Raw genomic sequence first — 15,230 nt, 5'->3', positions numbered from 1 at the left:
CAGACAGACTTGACGAAGGTAGGCAGATGTATCAGCCCAATGACGGCAGACAGATGTGTATAACTCCAGTCATGTAATAAGTCCGACGAACAACACAACAACCAGCCTTTACATAGCTCTTACGCAGTTCTAGAGCATTCTAGTAAAGCTAGGCTGTATCTTTATCCACGCAGAACATTCACGAAAACTCCACGGCATGACGAAAGCCGTAAATAAACAACATTGCCAAGGGAGGCAACTCTGAAGCGATACTGCCATGGAACATATATGAAGCGAGATGCGAGCCACAACCCACACTCAAAACTTTAAACATTGTGACCCATAATAACTATCACTTAATCAATGATATTACAAATAACAAAAAACACACTCTCATAACAACACTGCGCATAAACCCGATACCATTGTCTATTTGATTTGGCTCTTTCCTTGGCTGACATTCCTGTGCCGTCCAGCAGTAGAGTACCATCAACAATACAGGCATCAACATTCACATTATGTCCAACATACATGTACTTGATCCTTTCAGATATACTGCGGAATGCCTTCTTTCCTTCATGTGTCTTGATCTGCTTCACAAAAGGATCATCAGACAAATACGTGTGTGTAAAATGTGCACATTACAATTCTGTCATGAAGAGCCTCCACCTTAATGACACATTACGATTTCCAAGAATAATTGTTTATATAAATGACTGAGGGAAGATCGAGGCTGGTGAAACGTTTCTACGTTTGATGGTTTCAATTCCCAGAATTCCTTGTTCCATGCAATCAGCAACACCAAAAGATTACAGAAAAGGCATCATCTCCATCATCATCATCATCATCATCATCATCATCATCATCATCAGTATTGAATTATATTTATGAGTATAATTGTGACGCCATGTAATATTATCATTATTACAATTACCGTTAAAAGAAATTAGGGCTTAGTGTAAAGTTTGAATGTTGTTAATCAACTACACCTATTCATGTGGTATATTCTATGGTCTATTTTAGCCTTGTTGTAGCTGGCTGCCGTTAATGCCACGAGACAATGACTCACTTCCACTCAGAGTCTAATGGCGGTGTCTAGACTTGGAATGGAAATTAGCAACAGACCATAGAGTCTAACAGCTCTCTTCCTGTATAAATGACGTCTATCAGAAGTTCCTGTACACGAGTTTTGGTTAAATTGTATACACTATTCTATAACTACACACATACTTCAACATTAACTCCACATTGTACACATAATAACTGCTTTTACATGACTACTGAATCACAGCTGAAAGCGTGCAATGTAAAGTGGTCTAATCTACCATGCCCTTTGAATTGTCGACATGAACTTACATATTTGGGACTAGTCGGTTTGCGGGGAAGGACTGGTGTTGGTTTTCGAGTGTATAAATGTCCAAATGTTCAACTACATTCAGAGTGTATCTGTTAATGTAGAAATACAACAAGAGGGTGACTGGTGTATGTTATGTTTGGAAAGGTAATCCAAATTAACCATGGTATCTCAGCTTGATTTTTGCGAAAAGCAGATCTCAAATCTGTATGACGAAAGGGATGACTTCTTTTCCTAAACATCCCTTTCCGTTTTCAACAATAATCTTACACCTCCCAGCTTTTAGCTTTTGACTTTCAGTCGAGTTTGTTATTTCTACTATGTTTCAAAAAGTGTCATACGGCTCTTGTTTAATAGTTTCTTCGTCAGTAATCGCAGTAACCAAAACCTTAGTTGTTGATGCAAGAACTACAAATACGAAAAACTCGCACCATTTAACAAAGTTTATTCACTGGAGCATATTCGTCATGTTCATTTATTCACGTTGTGGCATTTGGTTGTACTGGTGACAAGTTGGCAATATAACCTTGACGACATTGAAGTCCACATGTCAAGGGGACGGTTAGAAACTGTCGGCACAATACTACTACAAATCCATGAATTGGTAACATTAAAGCTGGTCTCTTCCATTAGCCTTTAGATAGACCAGTGTTCATTAAATGGCAAGGTTCATTAAATGGCGAGGTTCAGAAACTAAAAAGAAACAAAAATACCTTACTAAATATGCTTTGACAAACAATACCATAAAACAGTTTCTGAAACAAGTTACTTACAGCAGCATAACTTTAAGGCATAATTACTGCTGTGTTAGTAGTTACATTGGCTGAATACTAATTCAAATGAAACATGAATTGAGAATAGAATTATTTCTGCAATGAAATGCAAACATTACTTTAGAATTCCAATTCCTATTCAATAACCATAAGCATAATAAAATACTATACTAAAAAAAGGCATTACTCAACCTTTCAGAATTGACAGATAACCTCAAATACATGAAATAAACTTACATTTGTGTTCCAACACTCTTGTCATTACACCAGAGACCATCTCTGTTCACACATCTGTACACCTTGAGGCCTTCCACTCTTATGCTATGTGGCTGGATTGCATGAACTGCACATGCTTTGGGTCACATGACCACACACACTGCCCTGGCTCCTCTCTAGACTTACTGCTAGGCTCTTATTAAATACTGATTACATGGAAAGACCACTGAAATTACTTCTTGCTTTTTGGTAACTTGTTAGAATATAATTGAAATACAATTTAAATGACAGAAAACTACCTTTGGAAAAGAAAATTATAAAAACAATTTGCAATTAGCCTTGAAAACAAAATCTGCATTCACATACTCGGCCTCTTAAACAGTTACCTACTGTTTAACAAAAAACCTACAAATTATGCAGATTTATCATTCACAATATATTTTACCATCTCCAGCACACCAAATTGGTGAACATCCATTCACTCATCTTTTGCGAGCAACAAGACAAGTTTATGTACTGGTCTGCGCAACTGACCCTTCTGAGTTTCCACTTCCACACTTCGTACCAAGCCAAACTTGTCAGATTCACAACTGATCACACGCCCCATCACCCATTCAGACCTATGCAAGTTCTCGTCTTTGATGAGTACAACATCATCTATTTGTAGATTACGTTTGGGTACAGCCCATTTCTGCCGTTCATGCAGAGTCAGGAGATATTCTTTGCGCCATCGTGACCAGAATACCCCAGCCAAATACTGTACCCGTCTCCATCTACGTCTCATGTACATGTCATCTCTCTGAAACTGCCCTGGAGGAGGAAAATACACTTCAGATTTTAGCATTAGCAGATGACCAGGGGTGAGGGGATTGAGATCACTAGGGTCATCTGATACGGTGGTCAACGGTCTGGAGTTGATGATTGATTCAACCTCACAGAGGGCGTCCGGTAGGACTCATCATCTAGCCTCTCGCCAAACTCTTTCAACAAAGGAGCAAGTACCCTTGCGAACTGAGCCAATCATTCTTTCCCAGCTCCCTCCCCATATGACTGGCGGCAGGGGGTTAAATCTCCACTCAATATGCTGCTTCAAGAGATACTCTTTCACTCTATCCTGATCCATCTCCATCACAGCTTCACGCAGTTCCTTCTCTGCTCCAACAAAATTTGTACCATTGTCACAGAGTATCTGTTTGACTGGTCCCCTTCTGGCAGTGAAGCGTCGTAGGGCTTGAATAAAGGAATCAGTGTCAAGTAAACATGCAGTTTCAATGTGGATAGCTCTACTGGCCATACAGGTAAACAGTGCTCCATACCTTTTGACATATTTCCTCCCTTCTTTAATCATGTGTGGCCCAAAGAAATCTATACCTGTGTGGGTGAACGGAGGCGACGGATTTACTCTGCTGGCTGGTAGGTCTGCCATTTTCTGATTGCAAACTGGAGTCCTCATTCGTCGACAGGTGACACAGTGTGAAAGGATATTGCGGACCGTAGAGTTGGCTTTAATCACCCAGTATTTTTCTCGGAGAATGGACAAGACATGATTCCTACCTCCATGTCCTAGTCTGACATGTATGTCCTGAATGATGAGCTTTGTCACATGGTTTTTACGGGGAAGCCAGATTTGGTGCATCATGTCAGCCTGAATATCCGCTCTGCTAAGGCGGCCGCCCAATCTCAGTACACCACCTTCCATGAAGGGATCTAGCTTGTAGATGGAACTACTCTTCAGCACTCGGCATCAGACAGACTTTCACATTCGGAAGGAAATGCTACATGTTGTACATACTTAATAATGACGAGTTCTGCTTCCTCTAGTCGTCCCACCGTGAAAGGTTGGTCAGTTGATGTATGGTACTCCTTAAGCTTGTGTTTCTGCTTGATCCGTGAGTGAAGTACATCCCTGAGAAAGATGTAGACAGCCAGAGCGCGTTTCAAACGATACCAGTTGGAATAATGAGAGATCAACTTCTCCATACAATGATTCATCTCAGGTTGTAGGTCTGTGGTTTGGACTGTTTCTGCTGGTGTACTTGGAATGGAGCAGTCTGGCCATTCTGATTCATGAGCGTGGAGGAATTTGGGTCCATGAAACCAAGTGTCAGCATGAAGGAATTGCCCTATACTCATGCCTCTTGAGGCAATGTCAGCTGGGTTGGTGCGAGAGTCTATGAACTTCCACTGTGACGGTTGCGAGTAGTCTCTGATTAAACGAACCCGATTTGCCACAAACACTGGGAAGCGTTTTGCTTCATTATTGATGTAGTGAAGGACTGTGGTAGAATCAGTATAGTATGATACTTCATCAATCTCCATGTCGAGCTGGTTCAGTAGTTGTTGCCCGAGCTGAAGTGATACTGATGCTGCTGTTAGTTCAAGCCTAGGGATAGTGACTGTTCTTACTGGCGCCAGCCTTGACTTGCCCATCAGGAAGGACACATTGATGTTTTTACCTTCATCAAGTAGACGCAAGTATGCAACGCAGCCATAACCAATGGAACTGGCATCTGAAAATAGATGTAACTGTCTACATACAATCCGACCAAACTCAACTGGCCTTAGACATCTAGGTATTCTCATATCGTTGAGCTGCGGTAAACCACTCAACCATTCTTTCCATCTGTGGTTCAGTTCAGGTAGTATCTCATCATCCCAACCAAGTGTTTTGTCTACACAGAGATCTTGTAGAATTTTCTTTGCTGGCAAAATGACAGGAGAAACCATACCAAGTGGATCATATAGCGAGGAGACAGTTGATAGTATTCCTCTTCTGGTCACCAGCTTGCTAGGTAGATCTGTTGAGAAGCCAAACATATCAGTGCTGACATGCCATTGAAGACCAAGTGCCCGTTCTATGGGTATTTCATCGTAATCCAAGTTACAAGTTTGAATCTGTTTGGCACGATCTTCTGTAGGGATTGATTTAAGAACATCTCGGCTGTTGGATACAAACTTAGTTAAGCGAAATCCACCTTCTGCACATGCTGATTGTACATCCTTGATGAGATGGATAACTTTCCTTTCATTTGCTGCAGACTTGAGCCAATCATCCACATAGAAATTCTTTCTAATTGTGTCAGCAACCTCAGTTCCATACTTCTCTTCTGCTTTGTCAGCTGTAGCTTTGAGAGCAAAGTTAGCTATACTGGGAGAAGATACAGCACCGAATATGTGGACTGCCATTCTGTATTCCCTCGAGTTCCAATTGCAGATCGCCGTCAGGCCACCACAGGAAACGGAGCTGGTCATGTTGATATAAAGGGCACCTTAACCTGGTAGAACATTGCCTCTATATCGGCCATAAACGCCACTGGTTCTGCACGGAATCTTGTAAGGATGCCTATCAGAGTGTTTGTGAGATTAGGACCCTGCAGTAGTCTGTCATTCAGAGATGAGCCATTAAAGGTAGCACTACAGTCAAAGACTACCCGGATCTTTGTGGCTTCCTGGGGTGGTATATGCCATGGTGGGGAAGATACCAGATTCTTTCAGGTGAGGTGAAGATTTCACTAGGTGGTATTTTGTAGGCGTAGTTGCAAGCCAAGAGATTATCCACAAATGCGACATAATCCCTGTGATACTGATCATTTTCCAACATTTTCTTCTTCTGCCATTTTGCTCGCTTCGTTGCTTGCTCTCGATTATTTGCTGTTTGTGCCTCCTTGTCTTTAAATGGCAGGGGGAGCTGAAAATGTCCATCTACAAACTTCATGTTCTGTTTGGCAATGCTAAGAAACTGGTCATCTTCTCTGGAGTTGCCTTTATCGCCAGGTCCTTTACCATGGTCCTTTTCACTGAAGTCCAGTTGAAACATTTTGAGGATTCTATCTGGAGTGGGACATTCAGTCACCCTGGTTACCTCATGAAGGATGGCTGTGTTACAGGTAAGGTTGTTGTCTCCTTGGTTGTACTTTACATGAACAGGGCCATTAACTGTCCACCCAAGTTGATACAGTACAGCAAACAGGCTTTCTCCGTCAGTTGGCACTATACGTTGGGGCTGCAGTGCTACAGGGCAGTTGCTTCCGATTAAGAGACCGACATCAGTGGATGGACTAAAGTCTGGCAACACATCTGCTACCAGCTTCAGGTGAGGAAATTGTTTCAGAACATTTGCATTTGGAATCTGATTGTGGCTCACTGGTATATCTTCCCTGGTAAAACATTTTGGTAGGCATATCTCGTTCTGGCCATCTAAGTTTGACACAATGAGGTCTGCTACTGAGGATGTATTGACTGTATTTACACCATGCATGGTTTTTCAGTTTCAACAATGAAGCGGTTGACGATGCATTTAACTCTTCAGCCAGATTATCAGTGACAAAACATCCTGTGCTACCATTGTCCAGAAGAGCATACGTCTTTATGTATGTGTCTTTACCTTTCTGATGGACAAAAACTGGAAGGATGGCTTGAAGAACTATTTCTCCCAAGTCCAGGTTTGTATTGCAAGATGCTGAGACTGTATTGGTAGAGGCCACGTCTTTTGAAAGACTGCCTATAATTGACTGGTTCTGTGACGCTACATAGTTGTCATCATGCAAGGCAGTAGGGTGACGCTTACCACACCGTTTACATTGTCTTCTCCTTCCACAGCCTTTGGAAAAATGGTTGGATCCATAACACCCAAAGCACATCCGTTTCTCTTTCAGGTAACTTCTCCTATCATCCAGTGATTTCTGTAAAAAGTCAAGACAATCATCCAAATCATGATTCTTGCGACAGTAATAGCATGATAATGTTCTAGGTGAAGATACATTTGTAGCAAAGCTTGTCGACTTCTGTCTACTTGAACGAGATTGCAACCCACTTCTTGAAGTAATTTCACATTTCTGGGATTCCTCTTTGCTGAATACTGGTTCGTTGGCTGATTCTGCTGCAAAATGGACAAAGTCCACTACATCTTGGAAAGCAACCTCTCTCCCTTTCAGCCGTAGTGTGATCACCTGGTCTCGCCATCTATTCTGTAGGAACATAGGCAACTTGCTAATGACAGCCTTCAGATTTGGGGCATGATTTAAGACCGCCATGTGAGACATGGTTTTCATTGCATGACTACATTTGATTAGGAAGAAGGAAAATCGTCGAAGTTGTTTGGAATCATCATTCTTCATGGATGGCCAAGACAGGACTTGATTAACATAGGCATTTGATACTTTGTAAGGATCGCCATAATGTTTCTTCAAAAGTAACCGTGCTGAACGGTAACCTTCACTTGGTTCCATATACAAGCATCCAGATATCAAATCCTTAGATTCCCCAATTAGCAACTGATCAAGGTAATAGAGTCTATCAACATCCCTTGCGGTATTGGGCACGATTCGTGCATCAAAAGCCATCATAAATGTGATAAAGTCAATAGGGATCACCTTTGAATTTAGGCACTTCTGGTTATGTGGCAGCGATGTAGGTGATGGTGTAACTGACGACACGAATGGTGTCATGTTAGGATCAGTGGATGGGTAAGATGACATCACGTTGGGAATAGCAGATGGGTATGATGTCACGTTAGGAGCGGCAGATGGGTATGACGTCACGTCACGTTATGACGTCACGGGGAGCGGCAGATGGGTATGACGTCACGTTGGGCAGCAGCGGCAGATGGGTATGACGTCACGTTGGGAGCGGCAGATGGGTATGACGTCACGTTGGGGCGGCAGATGGATATGACGTCACGTTAGGGAGCGGCAGATGGGTATGACGTCACGTTGGCAGCTGGAGGCTGATACGACGAAGTCACTTTGGGAGCGGCAGGCTGGTATAAAGTCTTGACAGCTGGAGGAATAAATCTCAATAGAGGGTTTTCAACTTTAACATTAGTCAAGGGTGTCAGTTCAAACTCTGCTAACACTTTCTCTCTGGCTTTGGCCTTAGCAATTTCCATATCCAATCTTAGTTCTTCAGTTTTTTGTTGTTGCTGCATAATTGCCCCTTGCATAGATTTCTGGGCGTTAAGTTCTGCTAGACGAGCACGTTCTTTTGCTAATGCTGACCTAGTTGACCTAGTAGAGGAAAGACTTTGACACTTTTGACCCAGACACCCTGGATACACTCTCAAGCTGATCACTTAACAATCTCTCACTCCTCTCTATCCAACTATCCACGCTAACTCTAAATTCATCCCATGCAACCCTTCTGTCCTCATGACGTTCACTCTCACGAACTCTATCAGACTCTGATGTCAACATGCTGTAATTGGTGCTAAACTGAGGCATCATACTGAGAACATAGGTCATTATACTCAACGTAACTATACTTGACTAAATGCAAACTCTCACATGAACCATTTTGCATAAGTTTCAAAAGTTCATTTCTCTTTTTGTAATAGCCCTCAACAAAGAAGTCTGTTTTATTTTTCATCAAGCGCAGCTTTTCTGCTTTACCCTTTTCAGTCAGTGTCTTTTACGGGCACCACGTCCTGGTATTGCACCAGCACCATTATTACCACTCTGAGTTCAACAGCAGTGTCAGCAACAGCAGTGTCTTGAGCTGGATCCTCTTCATTGGCTTGACCTGGATCCTCTTCATTGGCTTGAACTGACCTGGATCCTCTTCATTGGCTTGACCTGGATCCTCTTCATGGAAACTGACCTGGATCCTCTTCAGTGGTTTGACCTGGATCCTCGAGTTTAACATCAGGATTGTCACCAGATACCACAATATTGTCAAAATTGCCACCTGCTGCCATGATGATCAAATATTACTTGCACAAAGCTGTCAATATATCTACTGAACATTCAGTTAAATATGCGAGTACATGTACAACCACATGATATCACTATGCAATGTATTTCATCAATGTCCATATAGTGCACAAGTTCATACTTTAATTTCATAAATTTTCTGAACTAAGTGTTGATGCAAGAACTACAAATACGAAAACCTCGCACCATTTAACAAAAGTTTATTCACTGGAGCATATTCGTCATGTTCATTTATTAACGTTGTGGCATTTGGTTGTACTGGTGACAATTTGGCAATATAACCTTGACGACATTGAAGTCCATGTCAAGGGACGGTTAGAAACTGTCGGCACAATACTACACAAATCCATGAATTGGTAACATTAAAGCTGGTCTCTTCCATTAGCCTTTAGATAGACCAGTGTTCATTAAATGGCAAGGTTCATTAAATGGCGAGGTTCAGAAACTAAAAAAGAAACAAAAAATACCTTACTAAATATGCTTTGACAAACAATACCATAAAACAGTTTCTGAAACAAGTTACTTACAGCAGCATAACTTTAAGGCATAATTACTGCTGTGTTAGTAGTTACATTGGCTGAATAATAATTCAAATGAAACATGAATTGAGAATAGAATTATTTCTGCAATGAAATGCAAACATTACTTTAAATTCAAATTCCTATTCAATAACCATAAGCATGATGGAAATACTATACTCAAAATAACTCATTACTCCAACCCTCAGAATTGACAGATAACCTCAATACATGAAATAAACTTACATTTGTGTTCCAACACTCTTGTCATTACACCAGAGACCATCTCTGTTAACACATCTGTACACCTTGAGGCCTTCCACTGTTATGCCATGTGGCTGGAGTTGCATGAACTGCACATGCTTTGGGTCACATGACCACACACTGCCCTGGCTCCTGTCTAGAGAGTTACTGCTAGGCTCTTATTAAATACTGATTACATGGAAAGACCACTGAAATTACTTCTTGCTTTATGGTAACTTGTAAGAATATAATTGAAATATAATTTAAATGACAGAAAACTACCTTTGGAAAGAAAATTATAAAACAATTTGCAATTAGCATTGAAAACAAAATCTGCATTTGTACCTGATTTAAAATAATTGTAATCAAGAAGTGTCCACACCATTAGCTGTGAAGATGTGTATCGATCATGGTGTTGTGGTACGTATCGTATCATGATTTTGCTGTATCGTTGCAACTCTATCAAATATGGAACAATAAATGTGGCTGTGAAACAAACTGTGCCTGTGTTTTCATTTACTGTTTCATTACTTTGTTTGTTGTCTAACACTGAGTCAGCGATGTTCAAGTAACATGACAGACTGTGATTAATCAGGAATTAACGCTTCAAGCAATGTATTATGCTGCTGGTGTATGATGAGGTTGGTTGGATGGTTGGTTTGTTGTTTAACGCCGCGCGCAGACATGTCAGGACGCAACCCCAGCATGACAATCTAACCAACCATATCTCATTTAACATAGAGGGCGGTGGTGTAGGTAGCCTAGTGGTTAAAGCGTTTGCTAATACCGTCAAAGACCTGGGTTCGATTTCCCACATGGGTACAATGTGTGAAGCCGTTTCTGGTGTCCCCCGCTGTGATAATATTGCTGGAATATTGCTAAAAGTGCCGTAAAATTAAACTCACTCACAAATTACTGACCGAGCATGTTTCTGTTTTTGCCCAATTGCTTAAAAAACATGCTCACTCACTCACTCATCTAACATTCCATGGGGCAGAACTCCGTATGTCACCATAGGGTGTCTGGGTGTTATACCCTTCTGCCCAGTCACTCTCAGTCTGACCACTCTTCATGGTCTGGGGATGATGTAGCCGAGATAATGTCAACAAGTCCGGTGTGCTGTTCAAATCCTTTTATTTTGGAATAGTTATGGCACAATGGTCCTCAGATATTACTTGATCTATACACCACCACAGATTCACTGAATTCCTGAAGGGCGACCTGGAAGGCCCCAGCCGACATCTAAAACGACGATTCTCTTATTCAACTGTTAACTTTTTTTACTTCATCTGGACTATTCTCTCAATATACAGAGAAAACTTCTTCAGTCAACGGTGGGTTAGTTGTCCGCACCAGTCACCGGACTGATAGTAGTATCAGTACTGATGACAATTTGGCACCTCCTCCCCTGAAATAATGTCCTACGTCATGCTAAAATGAGTCATACCCCAACTAACAGGAAAATCAATTATGACATTGACAAGAATTAATCGGTACCATAAAATTCTTCCAGGTATGAAATTGCTTAATTAATTAGCTTAAGTCAACTATCAACCGTTCACAACTAAACCGTACTCCAGACAGGTAGGCGCCAGATGATACCTCTTGAACTCATTCAAACCCATCTTGGTGTCCTTTTTCCAATTTCTGGCATCCTAACTGACCATTAGTTTCCTAAAGGGTATATTTGATCACCCGATCCAATCTATCCACTCATTTCCCTTATCATATTTGTTATTTGCAAGAGAAATGAGTTGATATGAATTTCTTTACACCGATCAATGCACTTTCCAAGTACATTGACCCCTCTGAACTTGACTTCAGATTTTCCTAAAATCTTTATCAAATCTATATTAATTTTTTTGTAATAAATATCCTGGTTATACATGCCCCTCCTGTTGTAGAGCATGTCGTCACTTGCGACTGACCAATGACTTAAGCTCAAGCCTATACATAAGTATGTCAAGTCTATAACGATTATTCAAATAGGTATAAACATCAATAATACAACATCAATGAGATGATAATTGAGAACATTTGTATCAACATCAATGAGAGAGTGATAATTGAGAACATTTTCAGAATCGTGGGACCAGAAAACAAAACAAGATTTGAAATACAGGAAAATGTCTCAAATGGATCTGTCTCGGGTTTACCCAATCTGAGAAGTGAAACAGACATGTTTTAGAGAATAACCTGACTGAAAATACTGATTAAAATTAGCAGATGCAGATATAATTTAGTTGTTGGCGATCTATAGCCCATTTTTATACTGTGTTGTCCTAATTTGAAATCCAGTTTCAGAGAGAGTTTTATTCCTTGATACTGTGATATTCTGGTTGATTTTACTGTCCTTCGTCGGCAGGTTTTTATAATTTATATGTATTTATGGTGAATTCACAACTTGTTTATAGTCACGATATGGCTGAAATATTGCCGATGTGACTTAAAATCTTAACCCACTCACTCACTATAACGATTATACAAATAGGTATAAACATCAATAATACAACGATACAACATCAATGAGAGATGATAAGTGAGAACATTTGTATCTGAAGACCAGAAAACACAATATTTGAAATACAGGTAAATGTCTCAAATGGATCTGTCTCGGGTTTACCCAATCTGAGAAGTGAAATAGACATGTTATAGAGAATAACCTGATTGAAAATACTGATTGAAATTAGTAGATGCAGATATAATTGAGTAAAACTTAAATCAAATATCGGAAGCATATAATGGATACTTGAACATTTTCTTTTTTTCTTAACAAATCACGACAGTTTTACAACATCATCTTATACATCCAAATTATGAATGCACAAAGCATGCAACATCTGAAGACAATATGGAATCAATTATATATACATAAGGACACTAGTATATCATATTTTAAGAAAAAATAAAGTGAGTGTAATCCGTCATTCTACCATGACTAAGTGAAATACTCAAATTTGATTGGACAATCAGTTTGGACTGTAAATGCGTCTGATTTTATGACCGCTTCAGTATACAACACTGCCGCACTACTTCCTTTTGACCCCCAACATGGCTGATATCTGAACTGAAGTGAACTATATTTACAGTCGTGAATGAAATAGTAATAATAAAACATTTATCAAAACTCGAAGAATGCAATAAAATCGATTTTTCCTCCACATTTATTTGCGAACCTTGCTATCATTTTAGTTTTTATCAAAAGCATATTCAAACTCAATTTCAATGTAAAGACCCAACCATAAACAAACATTCTAGCACGACATTGTGTGATACTCGATTCTGATTGGCTGAGAGCTCATCAGCCAATCAGAATCGAGTATCACACAATGTCGTGCTACTTGTTACAAATACAAGCATACTGCTTCCTGAAATAAAGCATTTATGTTCTTGAAAATGTCTTATTTTGTTCATTACACAACCTGTCCCTGAACGGGACGATTCCAAGCGATTTCCAGGAAAAACGCCCCTTTGCGCCTTATGTTGTTGCGCGCCAAACAGTTGGGTTTTAAAACGCTTATCAGTCGTGCTACAATGAAGATAAAGCTGCTTTGTTTTTAATTTTGCGGTCCTTTATCGTTGATTTAAGACCGCTAAATGTTCAATTTAAAACCTCACGCTAACGCGTTCGGTTTTAATAACGCGTGAGGTTTTAAGTTAAACATTTAGCGGTCTTAAATCAACGATAAAGGACCGCAAATTGAAAACAGAGCAGCTTTATCTTCAAATTTAAACCATCCATCCATCCTTCCATTCTTCCTTGTTTCCATTCTTCCTTGTTTCCATCTCTCACTCCTTCCCTTCATCTCTAATTTAAGCCATCCATCCATTCTATTCTTCCTTGTTTCTATCTCTCACTCCTTCCCATCATCTCTAATTTAAGCTATCCATCCATCCTTCCATTCTTCTGTCTCCATCTCTCACTCCACCCCACAACCCCATCAAGTCTCGCACTCAATCCATCCATCTATTCAATGGCTCCATACCTCTCTCACTCACCGCCCCACACAACCCCATCCTTTAATCATTCTCACCTCAAACCATCCATCATTCCTTCCATCCCTCTCTCTCATTCTATCCCCCACCCCTTTCCTCCATCATCTATCTCTCCCTCAAATTGTTTCAGTGTTAAGCCGGCATGGAAAATACATTTTCTGGACCAAATGAAATGTCTGAAGATACACATGTTGAGATGACGTTACTCTCCTCCACAAGTGTATACCTAAAAAAAACTCCAAGGATGATATATCTTAAAATATCTATTTTTGCAACATAACATGGCCAATGAGTTTTGAAATTATATATTTATTGCTTAAAAGGGGCCAACAAGCCAAACAATATCCTTTCTTTTCTGATTTGCAAATATAAAGTAAAATGTAGCAAAAATTTCACAATGAGAATATGAATTATAGTATGCTTACTACTTACTAGCTCTACTACCAAACATACTTGCACTACAAATTTCAGACATAAACAGATAAATCAATTTTAATTAAATAAGGAAAATGATAATGTTATGGCGTGGACATTGGCATTAATTGTTATGGTAGTGACACAATAACGGTAGTGACATTTTTATTAATAGCCAGTTTTGTATGTTTACTTTAAAAGATAATTTAGTGAAATTTGTCAGTCAGATATTTCAGAATGTTTGAAGAATATGTAATAGGCAAAAAATTTACTTGTAGATGTCCCTGTCATGTTAAAAACAGGTATAGACTGCATGCTACGGCAGTGACGTTCTGGCGATATATAATGTCACTACCGTAACGGCCCTATCACAGCCGTGTTCTTCTTTGTCACAGCCGTTACACCATCCTGTCCTAACCGTAACAACACAATCATACTTATGTGCTTATTGATTATATTTATTTGATACGAAAGTTTTATGTTAAATAAGATTCCAAAACATTTGGTATCTTTGAATTGAAAATTTAGATACAAACAACATTAAACTAGAAAAATGTCACTCCCGTCACAAAATCTGTCCTTACCGTAACAAAACCCATGATAACGGTAGTGACAGCCACTAACAATATCAGTTTTCAAACAATAACTGGCCCCCAAAGTTTACTGAGCACATGGTTTCAAATGATTTCCCCTCCTGTCTAAGGTACAAACTTCACTGGTTTCAATGGTAACCACCGTAACGGTTAGGACATGCAAAATTCTCAGATATCATTTTATACACACATTGTTTGTGATGAAATCCAGAAAAAAATGATTTTTTTGTGTCAGTCTTTGACAGCCATGTTTCCTCACTGCCATTGCTTGCAAACATGAAGTAGAATTCGAAGACAGTACACGGTGGAATCGTTATTGTAATTTGGGGGTTGGGGTAGGGGTTACGGTTGTGACATCAAACCTTGCGACAAAGTTTGACCTCTTTCCTAGAAAATGATTTTCAATACAAAAAAGGCCAAACATGTAGCTGTTACAT

The 15,230-nt window shown here is 39.8% G+C and overlaps 2 protein-coding genes across 2 annotated transcripts; both read right to left on the bottom strand.

Annotated features, from left to right (window-relative positions):
* Positions 1-3,280: 3,280 nt before the first annotated feature.
* Positions 3,281-4,021, bottom strand: LOC124274524. The gene has a single exon (XM_046709886.1). The coding sequence runs from the start codon at positions 4,019-4,021 to the stop codon at positions 3,281-3,283; it is 741 nt and encodes a 246-aa protein (XP_046565842.1).
* A 32-nt stretch (positions 4,022-4,053) lies between these two features.
* On the bottom strand, positions 4,054-5,574 carry LOC124274523. Its single transcript, XM_046709885.1, has one exon. The coding sequence runs from the start codon at positions 5,572-5,574 to the stop codon at positions 4,054-4,056; it is 1,521 nt and encodes a 506-aa protein (XP_046565841.1).
* Between the last annotated feature and the right edge of the window lie 9,656 nt (positions 5,575-15,230).

This window comes from Haliotis rubra, unplaced genomic scaffold, assembly GCF_003918875.1.
Source record: "Haliotis rubra isolate DU_JTF1 unplaced genomic scaffold, ASM391887v1 Scf1910, whole genome shotgun sequence".
In the NCBI taxonomy this organism is placed as follows: Eukaryota; Metazoa; Mollusca; class Gastropoda; order Lepetellida; family Haliotidae; genus Haliotis; species Haliotis rubra.
The sequence above is the reverse complement of the archived record's forward strand: the minus strand, read 5'-3'. Positions and strand labels throughout refer to the sequence as shown.

What these genes read in the sequence shown, in the direction of transcription:
- LOC124274524 (XM_046709886.1), bottom strand. Translation starts at nt 4,021, where the DNA reads ATGGAAGGTGGTGTACTGAGATTGGGCGGCCGCCTTAGCAGAGCGGAT.
- LOC124274523 (XM_046709885.1), bottom strand. Translation starts at nt 5,574, where the DNA reads ATGACCAGCTCCGTTTCCTGTGGTGGCCTGACGGCGATCTGCAATTGG.